Raw genomic sequence first — 15,100 nt, forward strand, 5'->3', positions numbered from 1 at the left:
TCATGGTGTTCACCAATCCAGTCACGTAAGATCAATGGCGAGTAAGAAATGAAGTGAGGATGCATTTTTAAGGTAACGTTACTTGAATGAAGCCCAACTAATGATTTACCCCATAATCTTCTGCCCGAAGTAGTGATTTTTACCCCTCCAGAGGTTCCTGTTCTCTACTCGGTATGAACACTGAGAGGGGAGGCTGAAGTTGAGACTAGACGTGAGTGGGAGTATTTACAATGCTGTAGTCAGTGTAGCAGACCTGAGCTCGCAGGGGAGCAGACCTGGGGCTGAGTGAGCATACAGCAGACGGGATGAAAAAATGTATTTGAATGGCCACAGCATGATTCATACTCACCCTTGACCCCTGTGTGTGTGGAGCACATGGAAACATGCACACGTCTGCCCTCTGGAATAATGAGTGGACGGCAGCTCACCTAAAAGGTCACTTAATTTATCTGGAAATGGAGCACACAATCAACAGACCATGCCAGTGTGTGTACGTATGGGCATTTGTCTGGTTGTATTGAGTCTCTCTCTCACATGGATTGGTAATTTGTCAAGACGCCCTATTCTGATGGGTACACGTGTTCCATGTTCAGTGACTCTTGGATATGTACACAGCGCTTTTCGTCCATACTGTGATCGATGCGTGTACCGAAGTCACATGTGCACTGCCCTTCCAACACGAAACGCCCCTGGGTACTTAGGCATTTAGAAACGCTCACCAATTCAAAACGACTATGTTAAATGGAGGTCTCCCACATAATGTAAGGCCTAGATCTGCCTTTCAATATAATATATTAGATTATATTGGATTTTAATCCTCAGTGTTCTACTTTATCCACTGGTGGCACCAGCACATGATTTGGTTGCACCCATTTTCTTATAATAAATGTATAATGACCTGGCCTGTGTCCCATAATGTGCCTGCGTTCCATACAGAACCAGCCTCATAATGACGAGCCAAACCCTTATGTTCTTACATTGCATAATTTGACAATACTTGATACCAAAACAATACCACGGCAACAACAAAATAAAGCAGGGAGAAGGACTTTTATAAAATAGGGAAAAATGTGTTTAGTAGTTTAGCTCCCAAATCACTTTTTTGTTGTGAAAAACAACATTGGATGTTCCAGGTCAACAACAATGCTTAAACCACATCAGAGGAACAAGTTTCGAAGTCCGGGGGAAAATCTGAGATTTTGATTTTTTCCTGTAGTTACCATTTAATTCAGGTGCTCACCAGCCAGACTGTTTGGCTAGCTGTGTTTCTTTAGCCGTAAGCGGCATGTGAGTTTCACGTTTGGGGAAGCTAATATTTTTATAACTTTTATAATAAAGCATTCCATGCATCATCGCATTTGCGGACTTATGTGTAGATTGGATGGTCATAATTTAGGCTAATAATATAACTCAATCACTGTTTGTAAAAAATAAAATAAAAGACAGTTCAATGCATGGCTGAGCGGGTAGTGGAGTAGAGTAGGCTATAGGCAACAGTATATCAGATGCTTTTCTTGGCCTTGTTATGGACACATTTCATGCAATTCTACTATACTTTATATGACTGGAGACATTAGAATAATCTTTTTTTCAATACAACAAAAATGACAGGGTAGCCTACTCTGCTGACACTGACAGAGCAATAGAAATGACGTCTGATCCATGTACATTAATAGGGCTATGAGAAGGGCCTACAATATGACATTAATCTAACCTGGAGGAGGAAATTAACTTGAGTGACATTTACCCAACAATGATAGTGAATATGCTCGCTCACTGGGATATGGCCGATGCTCTCCACTGGTGCCAATAAGATTGAATTTAAATTGAGAATTTTGATAACTATGAAAGAGAGTAGTAATTTTGTCATTACAGCAATAGCCATTTTCTTTACAAACTGATTCAATATTGTGACATACCTGGCTGGGCGCCTGTACTTTTCACTGGCAGTCGCAACTCAGTCGTCGTACACACTGCCGAAATTGCGTCCTATTCCGACTGTAAGACAATGGGATTTAACTTTTTTTTAAGAAGCTAATGATCCTCTGTGGCCAATTCATGGTTTCTGGTGTAGTAGCATATTTTGATTATTATTTTTATTTTTTTTCTGTGTAGACAGGAGTAGGCTATATAATTTTGGCAATAAAATTGACTTTAGGGGAAGCAGGCTATGTCGGTAGCGGACTTGTGATGGAGTTTTCAAAACTAATGGCCTCTGGATTGATGCAAATAATCATGATTCTGCCAGGTAGGGATAGGCTACTTTGTAGTTTCCTTTTAATTGCTGTTCAATCTAGCATCGCTAACGGCTACACAAAGTGGTAGACATATAAGCCCTACGCACACTGCACAGACGGGCATTTCCGTGCCGTTGTGACCTCCTTCAGAATGTTGGTTTATTTTTGGTCAATTGCACATTACTGTTTGAATAAATAATGATACTTTTTATTTTTTTATTTTGCAAATTATGACAAAAACTAACGTGACCAGGTGGATGTAGTGACAGCCAGGCTGAAGAGGCTGACTGGAGCACATCCCTGCTGTGACGTCAGAGAGGCCCGGTGATGCGTGAAGTGTATTAAACTTGACTGAGAGAGCAAGTTGCCAGTCAAGCCTGCTCCATTAAAATACAGAACTGCATCCCAATCATTAGGACTATTTAGATCGCCACACGGTTTATACTACTAGGCTATCTAATATTGGTGTCTGTGGAGAGGCAATTCTACCCCTGGGGTTTTCGTCTCGCATTTGTGATTTGGTGGCTCATCTCTTTAGCGGGCGTTTAAAATAAAAAAGTGTAATGCCAGTCGCGCGGACTAATTTATCCCTTTACTCATGTTTCTGGATAATCCAGGTTTTTCGATTTTGGTTTCAATATATATTTTTTAAATTATATATTAACTGCATTATGTGGTTTGAATGCTGCAACAGCACAGAATAGAACAATTATTAAAAGTCCCATGATGGTAGTGACTGCCCATTACTGCTTATCACTTATTTACCATCATTTATTCACACTACTTTATTTACATTTACATTTAAGTCATTTATTTCAGTTGTGTACATTAGATTTGTTTCATTTGATGTGGTTTATTATTTCCCTCCAAGTCATCTCTAGAGAGCTGCTGCTTATGCTGTCTGACAAAATCACTTTTTTAGTAATTCTTCAACGTAAATAAGGCACTGCTCTTATCCCTCTTGATGCCATTCTTCTCTCGCACTCTGTCTGCACAATAACCTGACATAGCATGCATAAAAGAACCACAGACCAGACCAGTAGACACCCAATGTATTATGGTCATTGTAGTTAATTACCAAGTTTTCTATGTAGAATATTGGCCTGTTGGAAACTACAACTCCCTACTACATCGCATAGTTTGGGCTTGATTGGATTTATCTATAGAGAAGGAAAAAATCATGGAATTCAAATAATTGAACCAATGTCAATTAGTTGTTTAAAAACTGAAAAATAACCGACATAACGGTTAATCGCTCAGCACTATTAGATTGTAGACTTACATGGTCTCAGAATATTGATTCCGTTGTTGTAAAGATGGGGAGAGGTCTGTCTTTGATAGAGAGGATCTGCTTTTTTAACATCACATGCAACCAAACAAGTTCTGCAAGCTCTGGTTTTGTCGCATCTTGGCTATTGCCCAGTTGTATGGTCAGGTGTGGAAAAAAGTTACCTAGAAAAGCTGCAGCTGGCCCAGAACAGAGCAGCACGTCTGGCCCTCAAATGTACAGAGAGGGGCCTATGTCAATAACATGCATGTCAGTCTCTCCTGGTTCAGAGTAGAGGAGACAATTACTGCATCACTGCTGGTCTTTCTAAGAAGTACTGACATGCTGAAAGTACCGAATTGTCTGGGCAAAACATAGCTCAAAAATGTATACGTACCCTACAAGACACGCAATCAGGGGTCTCTTCACAGTCTCCAAGTCCAGAACAGTGGCTGGGAGAAGCTTTCTTTTCTCATGTTTATTATGTAAAAAAAATGGTCATATGTAGTGTTCTTAGTTCAAATTTGTGTTGCTGTTCTTGTCCATTAGAACATGACAAAATACAGAACACTATGTTTTGTGTGGATCCCAGGAAGAATATCTGCTGGTTCTTCAACAGCTAATGGGGATCCGAATTTAAAAATAAATAACAATCACAAAAATCACTCTGCTTATCAGTCCATTTGGCGTAAAGTTCTTATACATACCCAGCATCTCAGGATCTGTGCAGACCTAGAGAACTCTGTCAAGGGAGACATCATAGCACTTCTCCTCCAAAACATTTTCAGTGGAGAGATGGCGCTTCTGTTTGTTAACGCTCCACTTCAAAGGACTGCAGATATCCAACTCCCTTCCCAGTCAGTGAAACAAGCAGTCCTCTTGCTGCTTCCTGCTGCAGAGGAGAACTTTCAGAGGTTATGCTTTTCTTCACAACATCCTGCTTTTTCAGCTTCATAAACTTACCAATTGGGTAGGGAGAAGAGTTGGGGCAAGGTCTGTGCTATCCGGGATCCTTGGGACATACCTACCCCATTGAAGTTGTCATTTTAAAATCGTACGGGTTAAGGTAGGGGTTTATGGTGTAGTGTAGGGATCCCGGATAGCACTGACCGTTACGGCACCTGGAGGGGCCTGATCAGAAATTTGCCCAAAAAATAAATATTAGTTTCACTGCGCTCACCAATTGTCCTTTCCAGTATGAACCATGGGAAATTTAATCCAAAACTTGCTGGCTCTCATTTCACTATCTGGGCCATAGGACAGCAGTTCAGTAATGTTATATTAGGATCAATTGAAGGAAGAACAAATGGAAAATTTGATTGAATTATATTTTCATTATGGTCATTTTCCTTATCCAGTGTGTCATGGATGCAACGTTTACATTTCACAGCATATTTCAAGCATTCTAACTAGGTCCCAGAGGTTTTCCTGGTCAGGAAAAACTCCTGGGCCTACTAAATGGCTATAAACTAGAGATGAGTTTCAGTAATGATGACCTGCAGGTGTTGCATGTTTCTGAGTCTCATGGCTGTGTTGTAATCCCCAGGTGATCCACAAGCACTTCTACCTGAAGCGGGTGGAAGTCATGGCGCAGTGTGAGGAGTGGATCGCAGACATCCAGCAGTACAGCAGTGACAAGAGAGTCGGCCGCACCATGTCCCATCACGCTGCTGCATTGAAGGTAAACAAACACTATTCATCTACAGGAGACCTCGCGTTGTATCAGAATTTTGTCCTTCTCCACAGAAGTGAATACCCCATCCCCCTTTCACTTATATTTATACACACAGTCCTGGTTAAGGAAGTCTGAATTGGTTGCTCAGGAGGAGAGTGACATCCCTGGTGTTTTATGCATGGTGGACAGGCTTGATTCATGCACTAGCCGTCTTCCCCCTCTGACAGTCTCGAGGCAGCCATGGAGGAACAGATAAGGGGCCTGCGTCCTACTTCCCTAAGCTCACTGGCAGCCAGACTCCGTTCCTCTGGCTTTTAATAACCACAATTAATACCCAGTGTAAATAATCTCCCCGACACACTGATAAAGACGGAGGGGCCGCAGCACAGTGCTGTGGAAGCACTCAGTGCTGTTTTAAAGCAGGCCTACAGAGGTCTGTGTAGTCCCATTACCTTCATGGTTTTTCCTCTTGCTCTAGAAAACTGGTTCAGGTTCTGAAACGATGGGTTTGTTTTGGTGCACATTGTCGTTTTCTGTTCGTTTTTTTTTTGGTAAAACATTATTTAAGGTAAAGTGCTGGAAGTGGTCATTTTTCATTGGTTTACTGTATGCTCTCGTCACAGAGATACTCTGATTTGGCGCTGAGAAGGCAACTGGAATGGATTCATGTGAGCTCGAGTATTTTGGACAAACTTCAAGCTACAATATGTAACTTTTTGGGCGACCTGACAAAATTCACACAAATGTGAGCTCTTGATCTGTCATTCTCATTGAAAGCAAGTGTAAGAAGCGGTAGATCTGTTCTATGGGCGCTACTTATACGCTTCCTTTTTAAAAGTTTTGTTTTTGCGTCTTTTACTTTAGGTTTTGTACAACAGCTGAAAATACAATATTTTGTTTATAGAAAATATATTTTGCAATGATTTAGATTATACAATGACTCTCTATACTACACTTGCTTGTTTTGTCACATAAACTGGAATTAGGCGAACATTTTAGCAACCAGGAAATGGCAAAGTGATTTCTGCATTGTGCATCTTTTTAAATGATGGGCTTGAAATTAGTATTGGTTTGGAAGAGTATTTAGAGTTCACAGGCCTTGTCATAATTGTTGGGTAGAGTATAAATCAGTTTCCTTGTAAGAGCCCATGTTTGTACTTGCCCCCTCACAGCAAATAGTAGCTCTGAACTGAACCCTGTGTCCTCTGTCCCTCTCCCCCATTCAGAGGCACACGGCCCAGCTACGAGAGGAACTGCTGAAGCTGCCCTGCCCCGAGGGCCTGGAGCCTGACGGGGAGGAGTTCTCAGAGAAGAGTGCTGCCCTCATGGTCAAAGAGCTGCCCAATCAGGATGCGGAGAAGCCGAGCGGCAGCCAAGACGGCCCCTGCAGCGAGGGCCTGCTATGAGTCCTGCCCTTCCCTGCACCCTTAGCCGCGGCTACTCCTCCTCACGACTATTACTATTGTTATTAAATAGACTTTGAAGGCTTTGAAGCACAAGCCACCATTTTGTCAATATTTGTATGTAAGAATCTAATTATGTAATAGCTGAAAAAATAGGACAAAAAACAAGATGAGAATGAAACTGCATACAAACCAACAAAAATAAAACAAAACTCCGAACTATGCTATGCCCTTAAGGAAACAGTTGACAAACAAATTCTTTTATTTACCTGTAAAAGTGTGAACTTTTTGTGCTTTTTTTTTCAATTGTGAATTAACCACTGATTGGTATGTTATTAAACTTGTTTATGTATACATAATGACAGAGGGAATCACAGAATATATAAGGGAACTAGCATACCTTTAGAGAATGTTTAATGAATGTTAATTTCAATTTTTTTGGGGACTGTTAGCGCAAGAACAGTTGTAACCAAGAATGTATTGGTCATTCTTTAAGGATACTATTTAAAAGAAAAGAACACATACACTTTCCTGAATTTGAGAAATCTTCTGTTTGCCCATTGATTTCTACAGGATCCTGTAAACTTCAATAAAGGCTGAAATGGACGTTCTTAATTGCTATGATTACTTACCTTTTTTACAGGCTGTTAAAAAAAATGCACACTTTTTGGTTTGTTTGTCCCTCACTAATTCTCAATGCAAGTTTAATAAATGCAACCTGTTTTACTTTGCCCGGATATATACACTGATCTGATTGTGTAGATGAGTGTATGTAAGATGTGCTTGGGGATATGTATGTGAACGCTTCTGCATGTGTATGCGATTGTGTGTGTTCAACAATCCTCATAAGATACCAAGCTGCCATGTGCCTTTTTATCTACATTGACATCATACCACCAGATACTTTGAAAGAGTTTATTCACTGATTTATTTGAAATTTCTACACACAGATCATTCCACTGTTTGGCTAAAATCCCTTCATCTATTTTATGTTGATTCCAGTAAAAGAAAAAGCACTTTCTATTTTACTCAATCGCGGTTCAGTCACATACTCCTTTTGGTAGGACATTAAATGGAGCTTGAAAATATTTATTGATTGTGCGAATGGTTCTTTCTGCATTTTTGAACAATACTTGGAATCTCTGGTCTAAAAGTATATATAAAGAAAACATGGTACCAATCCACATAGGAGCATGAGCTGCTACTGTACAGTCAGATGAGGCCCAGTGCTTTTTGCCAGTGCAGGGAAACAGGCCATCTACTGTATACGAGTAACATGTTTAGATATACTTTTGTCTTTGCTGGTACAGTTTTGAGGTTGCAGATTGTTTCCATTGCTAGTTTGGCCTTCCACAACTGTCAGCCCTCTGAGGGTAGAGCCTTCCTAACCTCCTTACCATAAGCTAGATAAGCCTATATTCAGTGGTGGAGGAAGTACCCAGTTGTCATACTTGAGAAAAAGTAAAGCTACCTTCATATAAAAAATGACTCAAGTGAAAGTCTAAAAGTATTTGGTTTTAAATTTGCTACAGTACCAAAATTAAAAGTATAAATCATTTCAAATTCCTTAACCAGATGGCACGATTTCCTTGTTTTTTTTAATTTATTTACGGATAGCCATCGGCACACCAACACATAATTTACAAAGGAAGCATTTGTGTTTAGTGAGTCCGCCAGATCGGAGGCAGTAGGGATGACCAGGCATGTTTTCTTGATAAGTGTGGGAATTGGACCATTTTTCTGTCCCGCTAAGCATTCAAAATGTAACAACTACTTTTGGGTGTCAGGGATAATGTATGGAGTAAAAAGTACATTATTTTCTTTAGGAATGTAGTGGAGTTAAAGTTGTCAAAAATATAAATCATAAAGTACCGATACCCAAAAATACCTACCTAATTAGTACTTTAAAGTATTTTTACTTAAGTACTTTATACCACTGCTTATATTGGCTTTTGCATTTTACTATCAGAACAATGTAATTACCAAAGTCAACATCCAGCTTGATTTAGTGTGAATCATGGCTGGCTGTATGTTGTGTTAGGTGTCTCCTAACCAAATAAAATTAATACATCTCAACAGTTTTATATGAAGACTGCACAACATTGAGACTCATTGAGAAACCTTTTCCTTTCCTGCTATCCCTTTCCCACAATGAACTCTGCCTTTGGGAATGACTGACAAAACTGTTGTACAGCAAACTTGGATACACAGGGATTATGGTGTAGAATGAAGGAGAATAACACGGTGGATGTGCTTCTGTGATTTAGCCCCCACTATGCAATTTTCATCCTATGCTTTAAACCTCACAGTGAAGTAGAGGGAGAAATGCCTTCTGGAAAATGCATTGAGTGTAAAGCACCGCATGGAGAATCTTTCACAACATGGTATGTGCCAATCCTATGGGCTACAGAGTACATACAGCAGGGTTTGAATGAATTTTTGGGAATCAATCCAAATGAAACACCTGAAATGTTGAAAGGTGAGTTTGAGGCAGTTTGTTTTTGTCTCAAATTTCTTATTGCAAAATATGACCTTTTCCAAAATGTTTTGATAATTTAATTAATGTACAATTGTTTCTAGGGCACTGGTTTTCATCGTACATTTTTCCTTCTAACTTAAACCATCTTTTGTATTTTACCAGTAGATTGTGTTATTCACACAGCCCCTGGTTTGTTATAGGAGATGGTAGCCTCACTCAGCTTTTGGTGTTGTGGTTTGGTATCATTTAACCTTGGCAATGCAACCTTGCTAGCTATCTGCCAGTGTGCACAGACTTGCTTTCAAAGAAAGGTACTCTGTTTTGAAAGAGCCAAGCTCAGCCCTTTCCTGCAGGACTGATGAGGTAATGTTTCATGGCCTCCAAAAGTAGAAGAACAAGCTACAATAGGCTTCCAAACAGACATAATTCAGACTGCAACAATGAAAGTCAACATCTCCCTTATCTCCCCAAGCACGAACACACCTTCCTTTGTATACATTTATAGAGCAGTAAAAAACACGGGTGTCTGGGGATTTTTTAAAACAATTTCTCTTCACACTGCTCTGGCAATCAATGTGAGAATGGTATGCGTGTTGGAGATTTGGACATATGGTTTGGTAGCCTGAGCTTCAAACAGCATCTGCGCACTGCAGGTGTCACCGGTTGTCTTTAACAGCAAATCTTTTGTTTGTTTCCCCTGAAATAAAGTCTTGAAAATTACCTCTCATCAGTTGAACAGTGGCGTGTCCTTGACAGCTCTTTAAATTGGAAGCATGCCTCTGGAAAGGTAAATCACAGCCCTATTCACCATGGTCTTTCTTCTGTTCCTCAAAGCCACTCCAAAGAGCCTGTGAAGAATTCCATGACACGCTCAAGCACACTTCTCTTAAATGTAACGCACAAATAGGAGGAAGGGGGAGATGGAGAGGGGAGGGGAGGGGAAAGGAGAACGAGTGGAGGAGAAAACAAACATTAGACTAGAGCCTCCCGTGCTTTGAGAAAAACAGCCGAGAGCTCTATCAATGCGCCATGCTGGCGCTCTGAATCATTTTGATGTTGTTTTTGTCTCATGTCAAACAGTAGGCTTACTCACTGGCTTTATCTCCAGGAGCAGCGTACGGTACTAGAGTCTCACTGGAGTAAACCACTGACAGTGGAGAAGAAAAGGTCAGCCAGCCATGGGATCATTTTCATTAAGAGTCCATGTGACTTAATGCCCTGCTCAAGGAAATATTTTGTGAGAAGCTCTGCACAAGTAAAGGCTATGACTGTAGTAGTGCTTTCATGATAATTGTTCATTAGTGGTGATGTTGTGGGGTCATGTTCATCACTACATCACTACTGTTCTCGTCCCATGAAAGAGCAAACAATAATGTAGGGTAATCAACCTATTTCAAGTACAATCTGTCCTCTTGCTCCCATTTGAGGCACAGTACTACAGGTTTTGGTGGGGATAGGCAGTGCCTCACCTGAATGCTTCTAGTCAATTCCTGTAACTCATATGCCTCTTACCTGAAACGTTCCTTCTGCACACAGACACACACACACACACACACACACACACACACACACACACACACACACACACACACACACACACACACACACACACACACTCCCTCTGGGATCCACTTAGCATGATCAAGATAAATCACCCATCTGATTTTTATAAAGAGGAGAACCTTCCAATTACCCCTAGGATCCTACAGAAAGATGACAGTCAAATGCTCAAAGCGTTATGACATGACACAACCCATGTAGTCACCTGAGTAGTTATGTTGTAAAAAAATATTCTTTAGAAAATAAATATATTTTCATTACTATTGCTCTTCCAACCTTGAAACAAAACAGATACAGAGATGCCAGTTTCAGCTATGGACAGTTCCTTCCATATACATTATATAATTTTGGGTTTGACCAGTGATTATCTGGAATCTGGGCTCTACTCAATTAAAATAAGATTACATTTCACTAACACATTTACAGTAGCCAGATCGCAGACAATAAAGGGAAAATAACCATGGCCCATGTGCAAAGCGCACAAGTGACTGCTATGCGAGTTAATTTAGCTAGTATTGATGGTTTAACAAGAGATCAGCTGGAGATAATCTGGTGGTTATCGATGGTTGCAATAGGCCCCAAAGTTTTAGATTGAGTTTTTAAGGTACTCTTAGGGCTGGTTTCCCAGACATTGATTTAGCCTAGTCAAATCAAATCAAATTGTATTGGTCACATACACATGGTTAGCAGATGTTATTGCGAGTGTAGCGAAATGCTTGTGCTTCTAGTTCCGACAGTGCAGCAATATCTAACAAGTAATCTAACGATTCCACAATAACTACCTAATACACACAAATCTAAGTAAAGGGATGGAATAAGAATATGTACATATAAATATGTGGATGGGCCATGACCGACCGGCATAGACGAGATGCAATAGATGGTATAAAAGACAGTATATACATCTGGGATGAGTAGGGCAAGATATGTAAACATCATTATTAAAGTGGCATTATTTAAGTGACTAGTGATCCATTTGTTAGAGTGGCCAATGATTTCAAGTCTGTATGTAGGCAGCAGCCTCTCTGTGTTAGTGATGGCTGTTTAACAGTCTGATGGCCTTGAGATAGAAGCTATTTTTCAGTCTTTCGGTCCCAGAGAGACTGACCTCGCCTTTTGGATGGTAGAGGGGCGAACAGGCAGTGGCTCGGGTGGTTGTTGTCCTTGATGATCTTGTTGGCCTTCCTATGACATCGGGTGCTGTAGGAGTCCTGGAGGGCAGGTAGTTTGCCCCCAGTGATGTGTTGTGCAGACCGCACCACCCTCTGGAGAGTCCTGCAGTTGTGGGTGGTGCAGTTACCGTACCAGGCGGGGATAAAGCCCAACAGGATGCTCTCAATTGTGCATCTGTGGAAGTTTGTGAGGGTTTTAGGTGACAAGCCACATTTCTTCAGCCTCCTGAGGTTGAAGAGGCGCTGTAGCTGTTGCGCCTTCTTCACCACACTGTCTGTGTAGGTGGACCATTTCAGGTTGTCCGTGTTGTGTATGCCGAGGAACTTGAAACGTTCCACCTTCTCCACTGCTGTCCTGTCGATGTGGATAGGGGGGTGATCTCTCTGCTGTTTCCTGAAGTCCATTATTATCTCCTTTGTTTTGTTGATGTTGAGTGAGAGGTTGTTTTCCTCACACCACACCCCGAGTGCCCTCACCTTCTCCTAATAGGCTGTCTTGTCGTTGTTGGTGATCAAGCCTACTACTGTTATGTTGTCTGCAAACTTGATGATCAAGTTGGAGGCATGCATCGCCACGGCGTCATGGGTGAACAGGGAGTACAGGAGGGGGCTGAGCACGCACCCTTGTGGGGCCCCAGTGTTCAGGATCAGCGAAGTGGAGATGTTGTTTCCTACCTTCACCATCTGGGGGGCGGCCCGTCAGGAAGTCCAGGACCCAATCGCACAGGGCGAGGTTGAGACCTGCACCAGCAAGCTTAATAATGAGGTTGGAGGGTACTATAGTGCTGAATGCTGAGCTGCAGTCATATTAGTCCTGGACTAAAAAGCACTGTCAATGGAAATTCTCTGTTGAACATGCTTTTTAGTCAAGGACCAGGCTTAATCTGTGTCTTAGAAACTGCCCCTTATTGTCTAATGGATTGTGTACAATATCACAGGACTCCTGATGTACTGTTTATCCACTTGTAAAACTGGTAGGGCTAATAAAGCCATTATGATACTACTTACACTATCAGTAAAAGGTTTAGACACACCTACTCATTCAAGGGTTTTTCTTTATTTGTACTATTTTCTACATCGTAGAAAAAAAATTATAAAATAACACATATGGAATCATGTAGTAACCAAACAAGTGTTAAACAAAGGTAGTGAGGTAGTCACCTGGAATGCAATTAACAGGTGTGCCTTGTTATAAGTTAATTTGTGGAATTAATTTTCTTCTTAATGCGTTTGATCCAATCAGTTGTGTTGTGACAAGGTAGGGGTGATATACAGAAGATAGCCCTATTTGGTGAAAGACCAAGTCCATATTATGGCCATATTAAGAACAGCTCGAAAAAGTAAAGAAAAACGACAGTCCATCATTACTTTAAGACATGAAGGTCAGCCAATCCGGAACATTTCATGAACTTTGAACGTTTCTTCAAGTGCTGTCACAAAAACCATCAAGCGCTGTGATGAAACTGGCTCTCATGAGCCCAAATAAATTATTCACAGAGTTCAAGTAACAGGCACATCTCAACATCAACTGTTCAGGGGAGACTGTGTGAATCATGCCTTCATGGTCGAAATGCTGCAAAGAAACCACTATTAAAGGACACCAATAAGAAGAAGAGACTTGCTGGTGACGCTGTCTGTGATTTATTTAGAATAAAATTTACACTTAACCAGCATGGCTACCACAGAATACTGCAGCGATACGCCATCCCAACTGGTTTGGGCTTAGTGGGACTATCATTTGTTTTTCAACAGGACAATGACCCAACACACCTCCAGGCTGTGTAAGGGATATTTTACCAAGAAGGAGAGCGATGGAATGCTGCATCAGATGACCTGGCCTCCACAATCCCCCGACCTCAACCAAATTGAGATGGTTTGGGATGAATCGGACTGGAAAGTGAAGAAAAAGCAGCCACAAATGCTCAGCATATGTGGGAACACCTTCAAGACTGTTGGAAAAGCATTCCAGGTGAAGCTGGTTGAGAGAATGCCAAGAGTATGCAAAGCTGTCATCAAGGCAAAGGGTGGCTATTTGAAGAATCTCAAATATAAAATATATTTAGATTTGTTTAACACTTTTTTTGGTTACTACATGATTTCAAAGAAATTCCACAAATTAACTTATAACAAGGCACACCTGTTAATTGCATTCCAGGTGACTACCTTACTACCTTTGTTTAACACTTTTTTGGTTACTACATGATTCCATATGTGTTATTTCATAGTTTTGATGTATTCACTATTATTCTACAATGTAGAAAATAGTAAAAATAAAGAAAAACCCTTGAATGAGTAGGGGTTCTAAAACTTTTGACCGGTAGTGTACATGTCAAGTCCTCCCATATCTCCAAAGGGATGTAGGGTACAGCTTAGGGTTTAATTAGGTATAAAGGATAAAGAATAACATTTTCAAAATAACTGTATTATGTCACTAACTGTCCATTTTAGTTTTCCACACAATCACCACTGAATATTTGATTATCTAAAATTTCATAGATTTTTCCTTCATCTATTTATGAAAACAATGATCTGAGAGTACTATGATGACACACAAAATATAGGAGAGATCAACATGTGAATGTCATCTCTATTGTAAAAGGTTATGACCCCTGCCGCATTAGATGGTCTGGGACCAATCCCAGGGGCAGCAGCTCTGATCTGGAGATGCCTACGCAGCACCACACCCTGCAGCCTTATGTCAGTATTCCTGATGGGACAGAAGGAGAGCGTTAATCTTGCCCTTCAGTTAAATGCTTCGGGAGCAAAGTAACAAAATTAATTTGTAATATAAATATTCAATGCTTTCTATCTATTATGTTACTTAATGATGATAGCCCCTTGAATTTCTCAATCAATCAGGGAAGATCACTGCTGGGCTCTAACATGGCAACCACCTCACTCTCTCCCACCTCACTCTCTCCCACTTGCCTAGTTTAATAAAGGTGAAATATTATTATTATTTTTAAAGGAACAATTGAGGCCTGGACAAATATACTTGAATCTGTAATGAACAATCTCTGCTAAAGCCCTAAACATACAGTACAAACCAATTATATATATTTATTTAGACTTTTGTTACTTTCTTTCCATTCAGGCCCACAGAGAAGTGGTGGGACGGGAAGGGGATCTTTGGTCGTTATGGGAGGCTGGGGGAATCTAAGTGGAGACTCGGGATGAATGGGTGGGAGGGGGACTGATAAGCAACATTGGTTGCTGGGTGGGATGGGGTAGGAGGCAGTGTTTCTGGGTGGGGAGGGAGGATATGGGCACGTGGATGGGGACTGAGGGGGGAGGGGTTGGGATTATC

At 40.9% G+C, this 15,100-nt stretch overlaps 1 protein-coding gene across 20 annotated transcripts in view; it reads left to right on the forward strand.

Annotated features, from left to right (window-relative positions):
- The window catches only part of LOC139570845 (dual E2 ubiquitin-conjugating enzyme/E3 ubiquitin-protein ligase BIRC6-like), a 138,207-nt gene extending 130,537 nt beyond the window's left edge, over positions 1–7,670 (forward strand). For all 20 annotated transcript variants that reach the window (XM_071393100.1, XM_071393106.1, XM_071393113.1 and 17 more), the window contains 2 exons: positions 5,051–5,185; positions 6,406–7,670. In XM_071393100.1, coding sequence (XP_071249201.1) covers positions 5,051–5,185; positions 6,406–6,585 — 315 coding nt within the window. In that variant the 3' untranslated portion in view covers positions 6,586–7,670. The remainder of the gene's footprint in view (positions 1–5,050; positions 5,186–6,405) is intronic.
- The last annotated feature ends 7,430 nt before the right edge of the window (positions 7,671–15,100 follow it).

This window comes from Salvelinus alpinus, chromosome 3 (genome assembly GCF_045679555.1).
Source record: "Salvelinus alpinus chromosome 3, SLU_Salpinus.1, whole genome shotgun sequence".
Lineage (NCBI taxonomy): Eukaryota > Metazoa > Chordata > Actinopteri > Salmoniformes > Salmonidae > Salvelinus > Salvelinus alpinus.